General features: G+C 41.3%; 1 protein-coding gene across 1 annotated transcript in view; it reads right to left on the minus strand.

The window, feature by feature from the left end:
- The window catches only part of FBLN2 (fibulin 2), a 174,582-nt gene that overhangs the window by 38,935 nt on the left and 111,620 nt on the right, over window positions 1–24,027 (minus strand). Inside the window, exons 5-7 of the mRNA XM_048487336.1 lie at window positions 18,975–19,161; window positions 10,592–10,810; window positions 434–553 (exon numbers count right to left, since the gene is read on the minus strand). Of these exons, the coding sequence (XP_048343293.1) occupies window positions 434–553; window positions 10,592–10,810; window positions 18,975–19,161 (526 nt within the window). The remainder of the gene's footprint in view (window positions 1–433; window positions 554–10,591; window positions 10,811–18,974; window positions 19,162–24,027) is intronic.

Here is a 24,027-nt window from a genome sequence, read left to right on the forward strand (position 1 = left end):
ATGAATGATTTAAATGAAAGCAAAAGTTCTTTAAATATCTAAGGCTTTCTTCTCCCTATTATAACCCATGCCTTTGCACCAGAATGTAAAATGTGAAGACATACAATCTATTCTCATAACCTTAATCACTATGTACTACCCTCCTTTTACAGGCAAATACACCTGAGTCATTCATTCCCATCTGTTTGTTTGCAATTACCACACACAGCTGTGTTGCCTGAACAACTCTAAACAACTAGTGAAATAACCTTGAATTCAGAAGCTTGTTTCAAATTAGCTCAGAACATTACCCTCTGAGATTCCCTCGATCTCTTTCTTCAGACTAGTACTGTAGGGAAGTAGTGTGTGGATGTGAACTGAAATAAAAGGAGCTTTGGAATTTATCTCAGACTTGTAAACAAACTCATGTCTCTAGTTTGCCTATAAAGCATACCTTTACACTTATCTTGCTCTACCAGTAAAGAGTTGACAGTCACAGGTTGGATGTTCAAGGCTTCTGAAGCAACAGTGACTGTGTCTGCTAAGGCAGCATTTTGTTCATCTTTTTCAAAATCTACACAAAATACAGAAAGGAAAAGTATCACCATTAGTTAATTCCTATTTCTGAATTATACTCAACTACTCCCATAAGAACAATCCCTAAGGATCTGGGACATTGGGTAAAAGGATCTCTGCCATACGGGCTCCTGGATTCAGTATAGAGCAATTAATTACTTTTCTTACAATACAATTCAAAAATATGTCCTTGAGATTAGTCTTTAAACCTAAGGTTCTTGAATAGGTTTAGGCTTGAATTGGGAATAAGAGGACTCCAATCCCATTCCATTATTGATAGGCATGTTGCAAACATACCATGCATAAAGGTATAAAGGTATCAATCAAATCTAAGCCAATCACCCAGCTTGTTTAGTTTGACATTGGGTTTTTGCAAAACTGAGAACACTGATTCAAGCCAGCCAGAGACCATTAGCATCCCTTAGGGTTACTTAGCTGAATACCAGTTTTATGACTGGTTTCTATGATTTGTGATTAAAGTAATTGTTCACTTAAACAGTAGTCTTCCAAGTACAGCACTTACACATCAAGAATGGGAGGAGGGTAGAAATCAATTGAGCTGTATGAAAAATGTGCATGAGCAAAAATCCAGTTATGTTGTATTGCATAGTTAGAAAGGAACACAGTGAAGAAACCTGCTGTACAGCCATAAAAGGGCCAAAAAATAGTCAGTTCCACTCCTTTGCAATTCTGGAATTAAGCTAACAAATTCTTCTTGTTTAGCCACAATTGGAATATTTTGTCACAGTTTCCAGTTCCTTGGATCTCCCTTCCCAATATTACCAATGTGCACAAGTGTATTAATAAAGCCTTTCCCCCTCAAAACCCCCCTATCTTGATGTGATTACATATATGATTGCATGTAGATTCTCTGATGTAGTGATTTCCTAACTCTGCCAAGCATAGGTAAAAGACTGCACAAAAAGATTTTCACAGGTGTATAAAAGTGCACCTGTAAAGCTGTAAAATGCTGCATACATAATGAACTTGATGGAATCATGCCAAAGATTGTTTTTAATGTCTTGATCAATGCAGTATACATGCAATAGTCATGTAATGTGAAGGCAAACTCAAAAGTGAGATGAAGGAACTAAAAGTTGTAGAAACACCATAGATGCATAGAGTTTTATACACAATTCAGATAAAAAATAACAATGGAAAATTCCTAATGCATTAATTGCATTGCAAACAAGATCAAGTGACTACAAAATAAGGATAGTAATGTAAATGTAGAAATTATCATAAGCATTCATAGTTTCACAGTGCAAAGGTGATAGTTCTCTCAGACAAATCAGAAGGGTTCAGTGCCTATGTTGCCTTAGCTTTTCCCTGAAGAAGAGAACAAGTCTGCCTGGAGATGAGAGTGGGTAAGGCATTACATTTGGGGTGCTAGCTGACATGAACAGAGAAGTTCTTGTGAGGCATATGGCTGCTTTTTCCTGTGAAGTCACAGATGATTTATGGTGACCTCATAGGGTTTTAATGCAAGAGATGTTCAGAAATGGTTTGCCATTGCCTGCCTCTGTGTCTTGACCATGGTGATCCTAAAAAGTCTCCCATCCAAGTACTAGCCAGGGTGAGGGCTGAGAGGATGTGACTGACCCAAGGTCACCCAGAAAGCTTCCATGGCACAAGTGGGGATTGAAACTTGGGTTTCCTAGACCCTAGTCCAACACCTTATGCTGGCTCTCCCTGGCTGCACAAGATTAGTACAAATTGCCCAGGCCAGATGGTGTACACCCAAGATTGCTAAAAAAAACCTTTCTATAGAACTTGAAGAGGCTTTGGCCATCATCTTCAGAACCTCTTGGAGGACAGGAGATGTCCAACAAGACTGGATGAGGATAAACATTATTCCAGGCTTCAAAAATGGGAGGAAGGATGATCTGGGAAACTTCAGGCCAAGGAAGATATTGAAGCAGATTTAAAGGGGCTATGAGCATCTGAAGATTGTAAACTTGGTGATCCAGGCAAGTCAGCATGGAAAAAAGTCCTGCAAGCCCAACCGTATTTTGTTTTTTGATTAAGTGACAGACTTACACTCCAATTCAAAGGGGTGTGTGTGAATCCACCACCAGTGTCCTTGTGCCCCCACCACCAGCATAGCAAGGGCTGCCTGGGGGTAGGGCCAGGGAAGGGGTCAACACTAGTCATCTTCCCCCGGCTGTTGCCCCCGTTACATTGGCAGCCGGGGCTTTGAACTTACACCAGCTTTCTGGCAGCGGGAAGGCTTTTTTGTGTTCTTTGCCTCCACACAACACCCAGAAAGCCCCCTTGGGAATGGTGGGGTGCTGCTGCTGCGGTGCCATGACAGGGCACCCAGCCCTTTGGATGGAGCTGCTACTGGATTGTAGGAATGCCATTAACATTGTATACCTAGATTTCAGTAAAGCTTTTGATAGGGTAAATTTTCCTGCAGACTGGACTGTTGGATGGTTAGGTGGATAGAGTACAGGTTGGAGGACTGCAGCCAGAGAGTAGTTGTCAATGGCATTTCATGTAATTGGAAGGAAGTATCCAGAGGGATGCCAGTTCTGTGCCTAGTCCTTTTCAATGGAGCAAGCACAGAAGAGAGTGATAAGGATGATAAGGGCCTGGAAACCAAGCCCTACGAGGAAAGGCTAATACACTTGGGAATGTTCAGTCCACAAAAGGTTGAGGGCTTTCTTTAAGTATTTGAAAGTCTGTCACTTAGAGTAAGGCAGGAAGCTATTCCTGTTGGCAGCAGAGGAACAGAAGCCAAGGGAACCCAGTAATGGGTTAAAATTATGTGTGGAAAGATTACAAAAAATATTACAGTCAGAGTAGTTCAATGTGGAATTGTCTGCCTAGGGAGGTGGTGAGATCCCTTTCCTTGGTAATCTTCAAGCAACAGGTGGAAAAACACTTGTCAGGGATGTTTTAGGCTGGTTTTGCTTTGAGAATGGGGTGGATTAGATAGCCTATATGGCCACTTCCAACTCTATAATTGTATAATATACATATTCTGCCTAACTCTCAATGATAACTGGACTGTGGAACTATGCACCAATTTGAGGTAGTTTCAAGGAGAGAGCTATGTACAGTACAATACAGCAGTCTGTCATTCCAACACAGAGTCCCATCTTGTAGGCTAGACTGAGCTTGAAGAAAGTGATTGTTTGTTTGTTTGCAACTGCATTACCTTGCTTCTCTAGCAACAGTGCTGAATCCAGTACAAGTCCTAGGTTCTCAACTGAGTCTGCAGAGGTCAGCTAAACTCCACTGAAAGTGGGAAGCACAAAGTCCTTCAAGATCTTTATCTTCTCAACCAGTTTCATTTCCATCTCATCTGTTTCAATTTGTTTACTTTCAGCCATTTGAAAACATCAGTTAGCCAGTGGCACAAGACCTCTACCACATCACCAGGGGATTTGGAGACAGAGATACAGAGCTGGGTATCACTTGCATATTGATAACATCCCATTCCAGAGCTATGAATGATTCCTTTAAAAGAATTTACACAGAGGTTGAATGACATGGGAAATAAGATGGCATCCTGTGGAACCCCACAAGACAACTTCCATACAGAAGACTAGGCTGATCAATATTTTTCAGTAATTTGGAGGCTTGACTTTAAAAGACCTGAATTTTTGGCTGTACTGGCTTTTTTGGTTTTCTCGTTTTTTTTAATTTTAAGGTCCCAAAAAATACACATTTGAATACACGGATTGGCCAAGTTAACCCCTATGTGCCTCCCTCCCTGCTTGCAAAGTTGGTTCCTAATCTTTGTAGGCAGCCCTACTGGCCCCATCCCCACTTGCAAAGCTGAAACCAGCTTTGTAAGTGAGGAAGGGGACTGCTTGTGGGATTACGAATCTCTCAATCCCTCAGGCAGCCAAGGAAAACTGAAAAATCTGAAATTTATTTGTCTTTTTGGGAGCTAGGATGTTTGCCAGATAGATGGGGGGGGGGTTGGCACCCCACCCCAAAAAGTTGAAATTGCTTTTGTTGTTGTTGTTTTGTCATTTGAATTTACCAAATGATCTGCTGTACTGAAGACATCTGGTCTCCAACTTCTGCTCTTTGAGTCTGATCCATGAGCAATAATTTAAATAAGTACAAGATACATTGTCTGATACTTACTTCTGCCTCCAAAAACCTGAACAGTGTTGCATGATCTATTGTATCAAAGGTTGCAAATAGATAGTGTAGAAGCAACTGCTTTAAGATGTAAACAATCCACTAAAGCCAGCAATGTAATCTGCATCCCATAGTCTAGCCTGAAGACAGACAGAAGAGTTCAGAGCACATCATTATCCAAGAAGACCTGGAGATTGCCTGCTACTGCTCCCTCAATCGCCTTGCATAGAAAGGGCAGATTAGAGACAGGGAAATAACTGGCTATATCATTTTTGTGTAGGGATGATTTTCAAATACTTTGGCCCTTTCCGCACATGTGGGGAAACGAACCTCCACCAGCATGAATTGTGCCGGTGGAGGCTTGGAAGCCGTGCAGTCGGCCCTGATTCCCTCCCCCCCAGCCAGAGAGGCGGCTCCACACAGAGCCGCCTCTCGATTGGTCTCCTCCACTGACCTCTTCATCCAGCGTCACTCTGGAGGGCTGCAGGGACCTGCCAGCCTCCAGGGGTTGAAGGGCTGCGTGGGCGGGTCCCTGCAGCCCTCCAGAGCGACGCTGCATGAAGAGGTCAGTGGAGGCGATGGGAAAAGTGGCATCTTCCTAGTGCTGCAGTTCACACTCCGCCGATGGGAAGACGTCACTTTGCAAAAACCTCGCTCAACGAGTTTACAGCGGCTGCTTCACACTGCTCCTGTGTGAACAGCAGTCCAGGGACGGCATTTTTGCTGTCCCTGGGTCATTGTATTTTGCCTGTGTGGAAAGGGTCTTTGAGAAATAACTACCTTTATGAGTGGCTGAGGGGAGGTGCCCTGACAGAGAGCTCCATCTAGAGGTGGTGGGCTGTGGTGCCCTACCCCTCTGCTTCCAAAGAGGCTTCCTGGTTGCATGGGGAGGCTTGAAAAATTGCAAAGTCTTCTCCGCCTCTGAGAATCCTCTATGGGCCGCAGTGGACTTATGCCAGTCAAAAGGCTGGCTTAAGTTCAAACTGTGGCCTGCCAGCATAATGCTGGAAAACCAGGAGGGAGCCAACTGATATCAGTTCCTCCCCTGGCTACGCCCCTGGCCTGCCTCCACTATGCTAGCAGCAGCAGAAGAGGCCCTGGGATGCTGGTGCAGCATTCAGTGTGATGTTCCAGTGCTTGGGGGAGAACAATGGGATTGCCCCACCACTGGGGTATTTTTTGGGATTGAGTTTAATAGACCCAGAAATTTTACAACCCCCCCCCCCTAAAAAAAGTTTCAGGTGTCCAAAAATTTCCAGGTAATTAAACCCAAACCCCTCCAAAGTATGCCCACACTCCATGTGGGTTTCGGAGGCAGACAAAGTTTATTACTGGGACAGTCCAGGCAAAGCACAGTGTTCAACTACAGGCTCAGCCTGACTGGGTCCAGTTTTATACTGCTAGTCTGCTCCCAAACTCTACCTGACTGGAAATGGAGCTTTGGGAGCAGGTGTACAGTTAAAGGCTGGACCCAGCCAGGCTGAGCCCTGGCTAGTTTCATCATGCAACTGATGGTGCCATGGATGGAGGAGGGGAAGCAGAGGATTTTTTAAAGGCATTTTGGAGGATCTGCTTATTCAGCTCCCTTTTGTTGATGTCTTTTTGTGGGGAGGGAGAAAATCCCTCAAAAATACTGACAAGATATATTTCAAGTTTTTTCTTATTATCTGAATGTCCACCCCTACCTACTACCTCAGGTGAAGACCTACTTCCTAACTGGAGATGACAAGGAATTGAATCTGGGACTCTCTGTATGTGAGACAGTTGCTTCACCACTGAGCCATGGTGCCTCCCCGATTTGAATTTACTAAAATAGTAAGGGGGAAGAAGAAGAAGAAGAAGAAGAAGAAGAAGAAGAAGAAGAAGAAGAAGAAGAAGAAGAAGAAGAAGAAGAAGAAGAAGAAGAAGAAGAAGAAGAAGAAGAAGAAGAGGAGGAGGAGGAGGAGGAGGAGGAGGAGGAGGAGGAGGAGGAGGAGTTTGGATTTATATCCCCCCTTTCTCTCCTGCAGGAGACTCAAAGGGGTTTACAATCTCCTTGCCCTTCCCCCCTCACAACAAACACCCTGTGAGGTAGGTGGGGCTGAGATAACTCCTAGAAGCTGTGACTAGCCCAAGGTCACCCAGCTGGTGTGTGTGGGAGTCTACAGGCTAATCTGAATTCCCCAGATAAGCCTCCACAGCTCAGGTGGCAGACCGGAGAATCAAACCCGGTTCCTCCAGAGCTCTCACCTCCTATGCCACTGCTGCTCCTTAGGTTAAATGTTAATACAGGTGATGAAGACAGAATTTATTTTACAATGATTTCAATACCTCAATAAATGGAGAGAATAATGACAGTCAATTCATACTGAAGGTCTGTATAGGGATACATCATATATTTCAGATATGGATTTTAAACTCCCATATATTTCCATGCATATTGTCTGGTGTGTATGATGATGAAAATAAATAGCTTCCATTACTGCATGAGAATTTTCAATGAAGTATTTAATAAGCCCCAAAGCTGTATAGAGGAAGAAGCATCAGGAAAAACCAAAATAGTTTTGTTTGGTTGTCCCTAAGGTTTTTCCAAGTTCCACAGTGAGGTAGACAGATTAATGACTGATCCAGCTACATTTCCTAATAAAGGCTGCCAGCACAAGAAAGATAAGTGATAAATTAATGTTATTTTCCACACGTCTTTTTTACATTGCAGTAGGTGAAGTAATTATATGCTGCAAACGCTTGGAACAAAATCACTCCCTTACTGAGAATAGCACAAACAGCAGACTGCTGAACCAACAACACATGTGTTTTATTAATGCTAAACACAATGCAGTATCACTGCAAGTGTGATGGATCATGATCCTATTGATTATCCTCCTGAAAACCTAATGGATTATGAAAATCATGACCTTTTGCAGAGATCTTGGCAGAATTGCCTCCTGGGAAAAGAGGGGAGAGGAAAAATATGTTTGGGGAATGTTTATTGATTTTGGCAGAAAAGAAACAAATGGCTGAAATAACTTCTAACAAAAGAAAACACCTCAGAATGAGAGAAGTACATGAGAACAAACACACTGTTGTATTATCCTTAGGCATAATCAAAGAGAGACGTGAACAAAAATTCTTCTGAACAATTTTTTTTTGTAAACTTTCACCATTCCTGGGAGGTCACTATTCAAATCAGGGACCTCTATGGTGACGCATTGGCAAAGAGGGCCACCTGTCTACATTGTGGTATCACTTTCAAGGGCAGCAGAAATATTTGCTGTGAGCAGCTGACTAGGGTGTCGTGACTCTTCAACAGCCTCATAATTCTACTTGGACAGGAATTTCACTGGGTAATGGCCTCAAATCTGTCTTTTCATTCCAGTTTCCTCCATAAACAAGCTTTCATCCTTTCTATTGCATAGTCAGAAACAAATTTCAGGAGAAAGCAATCATGTAATGGATTATGTGAGCAGCAGTGGGTTTCCACAAGGATGGTTCCCTAGCACTTGCTAAACATTATTTTTAACTATCCCTAAGGACTCAGGTGGTTTGTTAGGGCACTGATAAATGCTTCATCAGGAGGAAAACAGCATGGTATCACCTGATCTCATCAGATCTTGGAAACAAAGCAGGACCAATACTGGAAAGGGAGACCTCCAAGAAAGACTTTATAGAGGAAGGCAATGCCAAACCACCTATGCCTTGAAAGCTTCTTGCTGGGGATGCCATAAGCCAGCTGCAACTTGACAGCACTTTACACACACATACAAGTGCGTCATTCCATGTTCTCCCCTCACTTCTTCTGAACGAGAGGTCTAAGGATGTGGGGTGATTGAGTGTCCTAGAGATTAGTAAAAAGTTTCAGGGAAATGCATGTTCTCTCTTCAGATTCATTCACTCATGCAATTCAGTTCACACACACACACACACACACACACACACACACACACACACACACACACAGAGAGAGAGAGAGAGAGAGAGAGAGAGAGAGAGAGAGAGAGAGAGAGAGAGATTGTGACCTAGCAATTTTCCTGTGGGCATTTGAACCTGGATCTCCTAGACTTTGAATAAACATCTAAACACTACAATATGCTGTTCTATATGCCTCCCTCATTACCATAGTTTCAAATACTTTAAGAGAAAATGAGCTCATCTGGATCATGATGCATTTAGAGCTTATCCAGATGTTGTAAGACCACAAAGCTGCTGTCTCTAATTTATTTTCCCCCTCTTCCTCATAAATTTGATGTGGACACAATACATGAGGCACTATTATTATGCATGCATTGTTCTCAGCTAGCAACCGATATTGTAAGATGGAGCAGTACAGTGAAGTCACGTTGGCAATTTGTTCACCAAGATATGGAAGATATTGAAAGGCAATTGAAGCAAAAAGACACAAAATAGCAACAGGTCTTTTGAGTAATATCTAGTCAAGGTTTTACCAACAGAACCTTGTTTGCTGAGCTGAGAATTCATGGTTTTCAAAGCCACTAAAAATGGATATTATTGCTATTATTTCAATGTTTTAAATCTTGCATATTTTTACTGCTAATTTAAAATTACTGCCTTGCTATACAACTTTACTATATAACTTTTCTTTCTTTCTTTCTTTCTTTCTTTCTTTCTTTCTTTCTTTCTTTCTTTCTTTCTTTCTTTCTTTCTTTCTTTCTTTCTTTCTTTCTTTCTTTCTTTCTTTCTTTCTTTCTTTCTTTCTTTCTTTCTTTCTTTCTTTCTTTCTTTCTTAGATTTGTATTCACCTTTCCCGATTGGGATCAAGGTGACAAACATCAATATTTTAATTGAAGGCTTACGCACAGGCCACTAGGAATTTATATGGTTGTGAATTAAAACTCAGTGCAATAGCTAGTATCCCCACTGAAAAACAGCTAACCTGAGAGAGGAACTTTGGCTTAATGGATCACTGTGATGTGAAAGGTTCATTGAAATGCAAGTGAATTCCTATTCATTTCAATGGGATTTATTGAAATAGTTCTTAATATTTAGGATGAATTCAAGATCTGGGATACTGGAATTAGTATATTGATATCTATTGATTTCTTTAACTACCAGTATCAAGCAAAAAGATACCTGACATATCAGATTGAGATTTTTCAGCTAACATTATAGAAGATAGCTCATTGGAGATGTTTGGGAATGCAACCAATCTGGATGCTGCAAGTAGCTTTAAAATAACATCGTTTTCCTAGATGAAGCAAAATCACTAACAGTACAATGCAGAGCCCTCAGTGGCAGGATGCGGTGCCACTTTGGCATCGCCCCACTGCCTCCAAGAGACCTTCTTGGTGGCGTGGGAAGACAAAAACATAAAAAGTCATTGGGCTCTATGGGCCTATGCCACCCAAAAAGGTAGCACAAGTCCAAATCCCCAGTGCTGGTGTTCCAGCAGGCAAAGGTGGGGTAAAAGCCAACTAATGTAAATTCAATCCCTGACCACAGCTCTGAAACACCCCTACTATGCCAGTGGAGGCAGCAGGGGTGCAGAAGCACTGATGTGGTACTTTCTGTTGCATCTAGCTGCCATGGAGGGCTGCGGCGACCACTCACCAATGGATCTGCCCCTCTGCTGGGGTAAGTGCCCCAGAGAGGGCAAATCTTCCGATGTAGCCCCATGCTGCTTCCATTGTGGATTCGGCTTCCCCTTCTGGATTACAGCATAAGGTACCTATTTGTACAACTATGTTCATCATGCCATGATTGCAACATCAAGTAATGTCTTATGCATGTGGAAGATAGCATCAATTTTGGGAAATATTTCATGTCAACTCATTCACAAGATTTGGTAGCAGAACTGCATCATACATCTGGCTGAGAATGTATAGTCATGAAATCATGCCATTGTGAAATATCCCTTAGTAAATTAGTGGAAACTAGTTATGAGATAAATTGTTTCATAGGTACACGTTTCCTCAGTTTACCTCCTTGCTCATTTTCCCACCTGGACTGCAGCCCCGTCCATCGTCCTGCAGAGTGAATCTTGGGAAGCATGAACACTTGTAGGATCCTACTGTGTTGATGCACAGGTGCTGGCAGAGCTCTCCAGGATAGACAAGGCACTCATCCAGGTCATCTCCAGGTAAGCTGTTTGACAATTCGGCTTCATTACTGATCGACAAGGCTTCATTGTGATCCTCAAGCTCTGAAACTGTCAACATGCCTATGCCATTAATCAAGATAAGAACCAAAAAAATTGCATGCTCTGTATATGTAAATTACATAACTTTGACTATTATTAGATACAAGAAAAGTGCTTGCCAAAACTTAAAATCATGCCTTACGTGTAGTCCCATTATGATTTTTCTAGACATAAATTATCATTCTCTGTCTATTTAGTGACCAATGCAAACTAGCAAATAAATACAATTAAACAACAACCATTTTCCCAATAGTTTTATGGATTACAGTTACAGCAAGAGGAAAAGATAAGTGCAGGGGGTAGGAGATATTTAACTCCCTCTCCCTGGGAAACCCCTACTCTAAAGCTGTTTTTACTACTGTCCTCATCCTCAAGATCAGACAAAATCTTAACATTACACAGGTAATCCATTTTAAAAAATCTCCAAACCTAATCACATTGTTGATTGTAATGTGAAAAACCCTTGAAAATTAACCATGGAACTACATGAACCATGTTGCAATACACCATCTGACAGGTTCTTTCTCAGAGAAAAGAAGGCACATTTTGTTCAGGGCTTTTCCTACCAGTAATGACATAGGTAGCACTCATATGTCTGACAGGAAGTCTTACTTTAGAAAGGGAGACCTCCAGACCGGTCCCTCTAGCTTCCCCATTAATATCAGTTTGATCTACAATTAATAACCAGATGATGCTATTTAAACCCCTGTCACAAAAAGCTTTAGCTGACTAATCCCAGTCATGAAACCTCTGTTCCTGTCCAGTTGATAACCTTACTTTCCGAGTCCCTGTCAGTCCTTGCTTTCCCTTGCTCAGGAGCCATGAGGGCAGAACTAAGTGCCAGCAGTTCCATGCATATTACCTTCACTGATAAATTTTAACAGAATGTTAGTCACCACTGTGACTAAAGGGAGAGACTGGTATAGGAGAAACTAAGGCTACTTGGATTTTTTATTAGAATGGGTAAAAGCAGAATTGGGTGCTTTTCAGGGAGAACTCAGAAGAGAAAAAAACAGATTTTAGCCTGTCCCCCCACCCCCCTCACACACACACACACACACACACACACACACACACACACACACACACACACACACACTGGGACTGCCTCTTTAAACCAGGAAACGGTACTTGTTTTTAATGGGGATTTTTGTGTGTGTTTTACTTCTAACTTGGTCCTTGTCTCTGGGCAAGCTTGGAGCATACTTAGAAAATCAGGCATTTAGCAAGTTTTAGCCTTCCTTCTTTGGGTAAGAAAAAAAAAGCCTAGAGGTCAAATGCTAACTGGCAGGAGGGAAAGCTCAGGGACAAGGAGAACTGAACTTTAAAATGGCCATTGATTAAGATAATTGCTTTAGTTCTTAGTGCATAGTTCATTTGACAGCAAAACAAATGCATGAGAACCAATTTGCCTGAAATAATTCCAGAGGCAATGATTTTATATAAAAAACCTCAGTGTTTTTTCAGCCCTGGTATTTTTTTGTGGGGCAATGCCATTTCTCAGTTGGTCTTACAATGTCTGTCTATTTACATAAGAGCCAAATTACCTTATGTTTATTGTAGTACTAATTGGGGGGGGGGGGGAGAGACAGCATGGTATGGTGGCTAAAGCTTCAGACTAGGATCTGGGAAACCCAGGTTCAAATATCCACTCTGCTGTGGAAACTTACTGAGTGATCTTGGGCCATTCACACACTCTTAGGCCATTCCTGCACTAGCCAAAAACAGCACCCTAGGGACAGTAAAAACACCATCCCTGGGGCGCTGTTTGCACAGCTCAATGAGTGAGTTATTTGGAAAGCAGCATCTTCCCACCAGCACTGTGCGAAGGGCACCGGCGTGAGGGTGCCGCTTTTGGTGCTACCTGTTTGTGTTGTTTGCTTACCTTTTCTTCCCTCAAGGTTTCAGAGGGAGAAGGGACATGCCCACGGTGCCCTCTGACCCCCAGGGATCAGAGGTGCAGAATGGCATGCCCTCCCTCCCTCCAGAGCCTTGGAGGGAAGAAAAGGTAAGCAAACAACACAGACCGGAGGCAGCTCCTCTGCGGCCCGCAGCAGCTTCAGGGCTGCTTCTGCTGCCAGTGCAGAAATGGCCTTAGCCACAACCCTTGCTAGTATTTATATGGGAGATCTCCATAGAATACTGGGGTTGTGATCTGGAGGCAGGCAATGGCAAACCACCTCTGAACATCTCTGGTCTTGAAAACCATAAAGGGTTGCCAAAAGTCAGCTGTGACTTCATGGTGAAAAGGGGGGAAGTGATGTTTTTCTTATAAATTTGGTGTCTCCTTGATAACAAAGATGAGAGGTCAATAGTGGATGATGATGAAAACAGCAAAATCAAGATTCTCTGGATAAATCATAGGCATAAAAAGCCTACCTGAGTCTGACTGTATGTCCAACATTGTCCGCATGGCAATTTTAAAAGCCAGTGTGACACTGACAATATAATAGTCCAAATATGTGCACATTTAACTAACACAGCTTCAAGCCAGGTGTCTGCTTCTGTTGAACTCCATGTGGCAACTGCTGCTGTCTAATCAGCATTCAGTTGCTTTGTATTTATTATCCCCCCCCCCCCCGCCGCCATCCTTTATTTCTAAGCCTGACCATCAGTATTGGCTAAGCAGAGAATCAGCGACAAGAAAGATGCAGATATCAATCTATATTTTATCCCAGAGAAATAAAAATGTATGAGTTATACATTAAGATCCTTTTTAATTCTATGAATTCTTTCTGAGCAAATGATTCCAGTACACCAAAACTGTATCTATTAAATAGTTTAGTGAGCATCAGCAATCAAAACTCAGTTGACAACTCATAAGCTACAATTGCAAATTCCAAGTTAGAAAATTCCTGAAGATTTGGGGGATGGATCCTGGGAAGAAGGAGGCTTGGAAACAAAAGGTGCCTCAGTAGGTATAATGCCAGGGAGTTCATGCTCCAAAGTAGCCATCTTCCTCAGGAGAACTGATCTCTATAACCTAGAAATTGGTAGTAATTCCAGGAATTTTCAAAGCCTCACATGGAGGCTAGCACCTGTAAGGAAATGTTTTCTGTCCTCTTTCCCTTATGTAGTCAAACAAAAAGATTTAAAGGAAATAAAATGAATTCAAGTTTCATTGATAGCAGTGTGTGCAGGAGTATGATATTGGACTAGGGGGTATGATCATGTCTTGATAATTTCAGCTCCACTCTAGCATGAACAATTCAGATTTCACAAACCATGTGTTGGAAACTCCTCCAAGTACCAAAACAAACAAAAAACAATATTCTGAGGCCTCATGGTACCCCCAGAAAACAAATTATCTACTCATGGAGGATTCTGTATGGAGTGGCTGGTGGGCCACAACTGTCTTCTTGTTCTGCTTTTACAGAGATAGCATTCCCAGTCTCCAAACATAAAGCCTCAAGTATAGAGGCCTTGCTTAAATTTTGACATTTTTTTGAAAACCCTTCCTTCCATGACAAAGACTAACAGCCCAAACCGGGGGGGGGGGCGGGTAGAGTGGAAGTCAAGGCCAGTGATGTGACACTGCCTCCAAATGGGGAATGAGTGGCATGGGTGCAAGAGGAGAGGGAAAAAACATTCACCTCTCCTCAGGTAGCCCATTCTCTCAAAAGACTTAGGTGGAATAAATCTGCGCTGCTGGGAGGTGGTATTCCCGGGGTGAAAGTGCACTGGGAGCCACCTAAAGTTGGTTCCATCTCCAGTTATGCCCCCTGAATACCCACTCCACTCTAGCATGGGAATTTGCAGTAGCAGCCATCCACTGCAGAGCCAGCTTCCTGGTTTGGAAGCTCCAGTGGCTGGCCACTGGGGTAAATCCCTCAGAACTGTTGTCCGTGCCAATTGGCACAATGGTGGCAGCATGGATGCTAACACAATCCTTCCTCCACTTCTAATGGGCTTCAACAAACTCCCTTTGGATTGCAAAGTAATAGTCCACCTCTGAATTTATGAGACCAGCTCTTTGGGCAACTAACTTTTAACAAATAAAATGCCCAATGCCAAGGTAAATATTTTCATCTGGCACCCAGAATTTACCAAATAAATTTTAGGCAGAGAGCAGCAGGAGAAAAGTGCGGTGCTTGAGGTGGGTTTTACATGAATCTCCATCTTTTTTGTCCATCATCTCAGCATTAGGAAAGCTCTAGCTCAGTGGTTCTCAACCTGGGGGTCGGGATCCCTTTGGGGGTCGAACGACCCTTTCACAGGGGTCGCTTAAGACTCTCTGCATCAGTGTTCTCCATCTGTAAAATGGATAAATGTTAGAGTTGGGGGCAGTGGTGGGATCCAAAAATTTTAGTAACAGGTTCCCATGGTGGTGGGATTCAAACAATTGGCGCCATAGTGCCAATGAAATGCGGGGCTGAGCGAGGAGCGCGGACGGGGGGCATAATGGCTGGGCATTCGAGGGGGCAGGGCATGTAATGTTTCTCTGTTACTGTAAAAAACTCTTACTGTTAAAAAAAGTTCCTAATTTCCAGCTGGTATCTTTCTGTCCATAATTTAAACTCATTATAGCAAGTCCTATCGCCTACTGCCAACAGAAACAGCTACTTCTCCTCTAATTGACTGCCTGTCAAATACTTAATACTTTCAAATACTTAATTTTGTTTCTAGAAATCAAAAGAAGGATACTTTCCTTAAACAAGGAACTTTACCATATTTCTAAAACATGTTTTTAAAACAGCCCAACAGGGAGAATTATCCCGTTTTCTACCTTCGCTAACCAGCCACATAGGAAACAACAGGACTTTATGATTTTTGGACCTAATGGAATTTCTAACGGAAAAGCAGACCCAATTAGTAACCCCCTCTCAGCACACACAAATAATTAGTAACCCACTCTCAGGAACTGGTGAGAACCTGCTGGATTCTACCTCTGGTTGGGGGTCATCACAACATGAAGAACTGTATTAAAGGGTTGCAGCATTTGGAAGGTTGAGAATCACTGTTCTAGCCAAATGCTACCATATTTGTGTCAATATTCATGTCTGTTCAAAGTTCAATGTCTTACTACAAGGTCACTGATATTAGATGTCCTGTCCTGTCATACTTTTTATGTGAGAGAATTTCTCCCCCATCCCCCGCCTTGAAAACTCCAGCCACATTAGTTTTATTTCTTTTCAGAACTGCATGTGTATATGTCTGCTAACAACTAAACCTTGTGAACAGGCATCATATTGGATTTGTTTTCCAAGATTATATAGAAAAATGTTAAATTTTGAATTATTTTGCTTTATGGTGGTGCCAAAGGCATAACTGGTACTCATGTAAGACTCAAGCAAAGAAACAGACAAAAAGATATCCTTTTGAATATAAATACTGTATGTTGATTTTCAGAATGTAAACCTGAGGAACAACACGTTCCCATGCCCTATGCCAATAGCACAGATCCTAAAGATAAATTGTTTAAAATTAGCTATTTAACATGGGAACATTTTATTCTACCCACATTCCCTCTGACCTAACCTGACAATGTCTATTTAAACAGAGAAATTTCAAAGACAATCAGAGTTGGAATTCATTAATGTAATTATGCTTCTCTCAGAGAGTTTAAAGAATCACAATTGTTTCTTTTATTAGAATATGTCTCCAATTTAACTACATATTGTAGTGATGATATGTTTATGATACTAGTAAACAAGCTTTGTTCAGTTATTTCCTTTGCTATTTTGGTTTTCAATCCACATGAAAAAAAATTCAAAAAAAATTCAATGAAATAGGCTGTAGCCATAAAAGAACATTTCTCAACATGCCAGAAAGTCTTTAGAGTTTTAATTTAAAGCTCAAGCTTTTTGTTGCAGATTTTACAACCCAGCATAGTTTCTGTTCTTGCTGTACTACCAAGGAATTTCTAGTCATTAATTCAAGGTTTGTCTCCCCTCCCAAAAAATGGGTGAATGTTTAATAAAACAGCACAACACACTCTGATGGGCTTCATTAGGACTCTATAAGAAACTCAATTTGCCTCCTTAAAGAGAAAGATTTTCATTAAACATATGTCTCCCATTTACTACATTATTTCCTGCCATGGATTTTGTGATAATATATTGCTGTGCTGTTTTATGTAAAAACTAATTAGACATGAAAAATAATAGCATGCTGCATTAATTACTTTATGATGTCTAAAAGCACCATTTATGGAACAATAAAATAAAGATAAGTAATTGTGAAATTTCAAAACAAAAGTACCCCGAAGACAGGAGAACTGCAAAAGGAGAATGTTCAGAATCCACACCTTGATAGTTGGAAATATTTCATTTGCAATCTACTGATGCAGAGATAATATTATCTGAAGTGATATCCCTTTTCAGCCTCTCCACTACATGTTTTAACCTGGGTTGACTCACTTGTAAGGCAAAAGTATACCTGCCCAAGGCACTGGCTATTTAGAGGGCAGCATGTAGCCAAGTACTGATGCTTTAATCTCCCACTAGCTGTGTTGTTAATTCCAGTGGAGAATAAAATTGCTCACAATTGCTAGAAATTACAGGGATAGCTAACAACAGAATGAGACAGAGGAAGGAGGGAATACACAGTATGACAGCACTGGCTGGAAAAAGGTATATCAATGAAATGGTTTCTTTAATAGCAGCTTTTATGTTTTAAATGGTCAGCCAATGTTACTGTACTAGGTATATGCCTATCATTTAGACAGGGGTGAAATGAAGGAAAATAAAGAGCAGAGATTGCAGAATTCCCAAGGGAGGGAATTAATTGTGGTGTTCTTAAGTATAACACTTGCTTGTCTGACAGGACAAAAAACCTGAAATAGAAGGGAGAAGATTTTGGCCATGGCTTCATGATGCAGTAGTGCCTGTTTAAGTGATAAAATAAAACTCATTTGCAAGATAAATGCTGACTCAGTTGACATTTGACTCTCATCCTGCTGCACAGCCACTATTAGTAGAGGTAGGAATATCTCAAGGAAGCATTCTATTTTCATATTTATCTACATCAAGGAGACAGAGAGTTGAATCCTGACTAAATTGGCAATTTCCTATTCTCATTGCAGACCTCTGTCATCTTAGTCCTCAGGATTCCCTGTCTCTCAGGGACAGAAGGCTGCTATTTCAAGATGGTGGTGGTCAGGAATGTTCCATTCTGCCACTGGAAAATCTAGTCTGAATCCAACCCGTGAGATAGAAACAACTCTTATATGCTTTTACATTCTAATAGGAGCTGAGTTAATTCCTAAGATTTTTCTAGTTCATTTGGTTTTGTTGGTCCACTCACTGTGGGCAAGACTTTTTAGATGTGAATTACATTTTTGTTTGAAGTTTCAATAAGCTATTGTAGGAAATCAAATAACAACTGTGCAGGGCTCCAATTCAAACTGAGGAAAATTGGGGAAGGGACTTAACTTTTTCACATCCACCCAGTTTCACAAATCTAAACTAGCTAAATTTAGTATGCTTTTCTTAGTCTTGAACAGGTAAGAGGACAGGTGAAGAGATGTTTGCAATCTTCCTCCCCTCCTCCCGTTACCAGTGCTAATGAAGGCATTGTAAATGTTAGTACTTTAAATTTGGGAAACTGTGTAAGGTCAGAGTCTCAGACTGCTGAGCAGAGACAGAAAGAGAGAGAAAATAAAATGTAGTTAATGTTTGCAGGAGATTTTTTTTTGCCAATCATTGTAAAGAAAAATCAGAAAATACAAAGCATAGCTTCATTACAGTCGCAGTTCCCAATCACAATGCCTTTCTATTTGATGCACCATTTAACTCTCATGGTGCCTATAGATGCAGAAACTTTACTATCTCTTGGATTTCAAAGGCATTCTATCACTGCCACATTTCACATTCCCAAACATATGCGGGATATAATTTTACTTTATGCTGCTGAATTCATCTATGTATTTCAAATAAATCGATATATATCTGTTGTCTATACTTAATACTTCCTTCTAAAATCAGCTTGGGCTCAGGAGAAAATGTGGCACTTTTCACAAATGCTTAAACAAGTAGTGAGCAGAAGACACAAAAGGAGAATCAAATGTGAAAATTAAAGTAATTGCTATAGCAGTTGTGAGGCTTTTACATTTCCTGGCAACCTACTTGAGAATGCGACCAGTTCACTTAGTCTGGCTCTTAAGTACATCCCGAATCATGCATTTATGGAGTGAGAAGATGACTCTCATTACTGTGTTTCCTGTAGCTAACAATGCAGCACTTACGTTTCTCCGGTGTTGCTGTTGGCAGTGGTTCAGGGTGCCTTTTCAGCTCTGGAAGGATAAGATGGTCTTCTCCTTCACAGCAGGAAAGCATCACAAGGCTGCAGTGGTAGCCAAGATTTGGGTTGGATTCACACCTTTGACCCTCACTTTTTACACGCAGGCCCAATGAGCAGCAATCACAACATTGCTGTAAGGGAAAGAGGCTGTTATCAATGAAATAATGGTAATGTCATTTATTGGATTCTAGAAAGAAACCTGTCAAGTGTGGAGGCTTTGTAATAAGATCCTGTAAACAGCAGACATGTATATCTATGTACAGATGTGTACATCAGTGTCAGAGGCAACATTTTATGACAGAAAGTGAAAGGTTGTACCCATTGTGATGGAAGCTAGTTGACAGCTGATGGAAGTTGCTGACATTTTTTTCCCAAAACTGTTACAGTACAGTAGAATGTCTATCATCTTGTCTGTCATATATTACCTTACTGTGAGATAGGTGGATAATAGAACATCTGAAAAAATGGAGCAATATCTTGCAACACGGTGATTGGATGGACTTAAGTCAACATTATATATTTTTCTGTGTGTATTTGTTCACCTGAGTAAAACCTTCACTCTTTCAATAGTCAGACAGGTCCTAAGAAAGCAGTACAACAAGGAACAGTTTTTTTTTTAGATTAAGCATAAAGTAGGTTTCAACCTACCTCTAGGAGCTGGTGGAAGGACCCACACACAAAACTGTGTACATCTATGTTTTGGACAATTTACTAGCAACTAATTATATTAGGTATTTTTTCTTACAGTAAATTTTCTTTTATCCTCTTATACCTGTCTTTTCCATTCCTTGCAGGCATGACCAATGGGCCTGAAAGCAGTGACATTTTGTATTGCTAATGAGTTATTGCCACTAGGTATTTAACCTGCTGCTGCCCCAGTGACCCCAACCATTGAGAATCAGCCCTGCTGTTTTCTGCTTCTTTCTGTTTCTCAGCCAGACCAAAGTTTTATGGAATGCTGAGAATTGGCTTTAATTCTCCCCTAAAGAGACGGGATTAATGCCAGAATTAGAAAACAGCAGCCCTCTGTGCCCCTTTTTATATCTTTCCCTGTAAAATTGATATCATGCACTGGATTTCCCTACAAGCTGCAGGCAATGAAGTAGAAAAGGGACAGAGAAATGCAAAGCCTTATGATGTCACTCGTACTGCTAGCTAGACAGTATTAGGGAGATAGAAGGAACATACACAAGGGTGCTGCTTTCAACACCCTGCATGCCCTCGAACAGCTGCATACCCTCTAAAACATCCGGCATTCTCTAGACATTCCACAAAACAAATTTGTGTAGGGCTAAGAGTATCTAGCATATTAGAAGTATCAGAGCTAAACTTTTATTCAGCATTTTTTTAGTGTGGATGTGGGTTTTTTTCCCCAAGAAATCTGTGTCACAGCAGGGACTACAAAATCACAGTGGCATTAAATAGCTGAGAAGAGCACCCTTACCCCATGACTGCACAAAGAGATTATATACCTCTAAAAAGACACTGTAGTCCCCTTCGAAGAAAAGTATGTAGGAGACATAAAATACAGTAATGATCTACTTCTACAAAATGGCTTTATCTTTAGCCATCTGTCAAATGGTAAATGACAACACACAAGGAGAGAGATAATGCACATACATTATAGCAACTAAAAAAATGAAAGCTTCATGTTTTGTTTTACTTTGTTGGGTTAGGAAGCAGACACAATAAAAGTTGGGATGTGACAGGTAGCCCAGACTTGCATATCCTTTTCTACTATAAAACCTTGTGAGTGTGCTGAATACTTAGCTTGCACAACTCATTTCCCTATCAAGTTGCAATTGATTTATAGCAGCCCCATAGGGTTTTCAAGACAAAAGATGAATAGAGGTGGTTTGTCATAGTCTGCCTCTGCATCGCAATTCTGGACTTCCTTGGAAGTCTCCCATCCCAGTACTAACCATTGCCAATCCAGCTTAGCATCTGAGATCTGACAAGATCAGGCTTGTTTAGGCTATCCTAGTTTGGGGCACAATCTTTCTACCATTTCTTTCTACCAATAAAAATACCCTTTTTAATATGTTTATAGTTTATTTTCAAGATACCCTGCTGAGACTTCTTGCACTAGTGCATAGCAAAGCAGCTATGTGACAAGGCCATGGTGGAAACCAACGAGCTATACTTTACTTCTGCTCCAACAGACAAAACTGCACAATGCAATGGGACTCCAGGGAGAAAAATCACTCCAGTTTGCAAGGGAAGACTAATGCAATAGCTGTCATAAATTTATTCCCTGTTTATTAGTGACAAATTTCACCTTAATGAATACAACAGTTGACCTGTTTCTAGTAAATATTATGATCACCTCTGGCTATTTTGCAAGATGTTTTAGAAGCTGACAATTGCAAATATAATAGACCTGTCCTCTCTTACTGAGAAAGTTAATTTACCTCAGCAGGTAATTACAGATACCCTAAGGCATCCAGTTTATAATTCCATTAACAAATGTTAAACCTGACCACTAACTACAAAACTGCACATACTTTTCCAACAAACAGAAAGATCTAATGGACTTAGATTTTTTTTTCATAGTGTCTACTTGAATGCACAGCACACAAGAGGCAATGGAAGAAGCCTTACAGTGAGTTATTCTCAAGGTTCTCATTTTATTTCCTAAACAAACTATAAAGAAGCAAGCACTGCAGGGGCTTATAAACTGTGCTAGCTCTGCCCGCTCGCCCCCCATCTGAATTCTTTAGTGAAACTTGGCTGTCAGTTAAGCTTCAAACAGTACCAAGTGTACCGAGTTCTTATCATTAAATTAATAGATTCATAGAAGAGTGCAATTCCATTTAGGATTGCATTGCAAACAGGAAATCAACCTGGTTTGGTAAAGGTTATCTCCCCTTTCTTCCAGAGTTTGGAGCTAGTGCAGTGGATATAATCACACTAAGAAGTTGACTGTCTTGTTTCTGTAAATTGACCAATGTGATGCTTTGAGTAATAAAAAGACTGCTTCAACCTAGTCCATGTCTTTTTGAGTAACTGATAATTTTGCAAAATTCTTTCAAGATAAAACGACTTGTATCTGTTCCAGCTTGGATTGCCAGAATTAATATTAAGAGTTTAATCCAAAGCATCCAGAGCCATCTTTTAATTTCTTGCATTGGATGAGTTTCAATTATTGACAACCAAGGATGTTGATAAAGGGTTTGGGGCTCTTTACCATAAAATAAATCCATCCAGACCCTAGCAATCCCTCAGGGCTAGTGAAGTTATGCTGAGAATGTTGTTATAATTACATCAATGAGGGAAGAAGGGTTGCCAACCACTTTCAAAGAAACAACAGTAATTCTGAAAAAAAACTACCAATGGTCTCCATGTACTGGGAAACCTGTAGACTAATTTCCAACTTTCTCTTCTAGCCAAAGGGAAAATGGGCAATGGTATGTCAGCTCCAGATGCTTTGGGATGAAAGTACCTGGACCTAGATTTGCCAACTCAGAAATACTTGGAGCTTCAAGGATAGAGCCCAGGAGAGTAGAACTTTGGGAGACAATGGACCTTGGTAAAATATGATACTATGCAGTCTACATTGTAAAGCCACCATTTTCTGTATCTAGGTAGCCCAGGCTAGATTGACCTCATCATATATCAGAAGCAAAGCTGGACTGACCCTTGTAAGTATGTGACTGGCAGACCTCCAAGGAATACCACGGTTGTGACATACAGGCAATGACAAACCACCTCTGAACCTCTCATGCCTTGAAAACCCTACGGGATCATATAAATCAAATGTGATGATGGCAAGTGGAATAAATGTTTTAAATAAATAAATAAATAATTTATGTAGTTGGGAGATCACATTCTGGGAGATCTCCAGCCCCTGCCTGGATATTTGCAGCCCTACCCAGACCAGATATATGGTATGTCTTCTGAGATTAGGAAATTAGTTTGCTTTAAATTAATGGTAGCCCTTACATTTGCATTCTTTTCACTGACTCTTTTTCATTGACTCTTTTTATGATATTCTACAATAATGGTATTTTTATTCAGTTTTACTGTAAGTTCCTTTGTAATCAAAAAGCAGAATATACATCAAATTAAATACATGCTTATATTCCTTGTAAGGGATCTCAAATATTACTGGTGACAGTTTTCAGTTAAATTCCCCATGAACCCCACCCTATTCCCTACCAGTTGCCAGGGCATACATGGCAACACTACCTTGATTGCACAGGCCACTTGCCAGCCTGTCACCCATGCTTCCCTATTCCACAATTTGTGTATGTTCATGATTTTGATTGTGCCAGGATTTCAGCTGTAAATGTCTTGGGGTAACCATTTTACTTCTAAAGCCTTCTAAGCGTTCTCCCCTATATTCACAGGCAAACTAAAAGTGCAGTCTAGCAAAACAAAGTAATATGAGGCTGTTTCTTCATCAGTTATTTGCCCCAACTTCAATGCTGTTGGGAAGTGAGAGTTGTCCTATTTTTCCACAGAATCGAAGGCCTTTTCCGTACGGGCGAAATGCAGCAACCCATGGACAGCAAAAATGCCGTCCCTGGGCTGCTGTTCGCACAGGAGGCACTGCTGCATCGCAGCAGCGCCATCCTGGCTGCCTAGGAGCGGCGTGAAGGCGCTGCTTTTAACCTCGCTCAACGAGCGAGGTTTTTGCAAAGTGCTGTCTTCCAGTCGGCATGGTGCGAACAGCACCAGTGGGAAGACACCACTTTCCCCCTCCACTCCACTCACTGTCCTGTCCAGTGTCGCTCTGGAGGGTTGCAGAGACATGCCCACGCTGCCGTCCGACCCCTGGAGGTTGGAGGGCAGCGTGGTCGGGTCCCTGCAACCCTCCAGAGCAACTCTGGATGGGACAGTGAGTGGAGGGGGGCGAACGGAGGGGCTCTTTGGCTGAGGGGAAAGTCGACGCCGCTCGCACACTAGTGTGTGAACGGTTCCCGAGCCTCCACCGGCATAATTCATGCCGGTGGAGGTGCGTTTCCATGCATGTGTGGAAAGAGCCATAGTGTAAT

The sequence above is a fragment of the Sphaerodactylus townsendi genome, linkage group LG03 (assembly GCF_021028975.2).
Source record: "Sphaerodactylus townsendi isolate TG3544 linkage group LG03, MPM_Stown_v2.3, whole genome shotgun sequence".
In the NCBI taxonomy this organism is placed as follows: domain Eukaryota; kingdom Metazoa; phylum Chordata; class Lepidosauria; order Squamata; family Sphaerodactylidae; genus Sphaerodactylus; species Sphaerodactylus townsendi.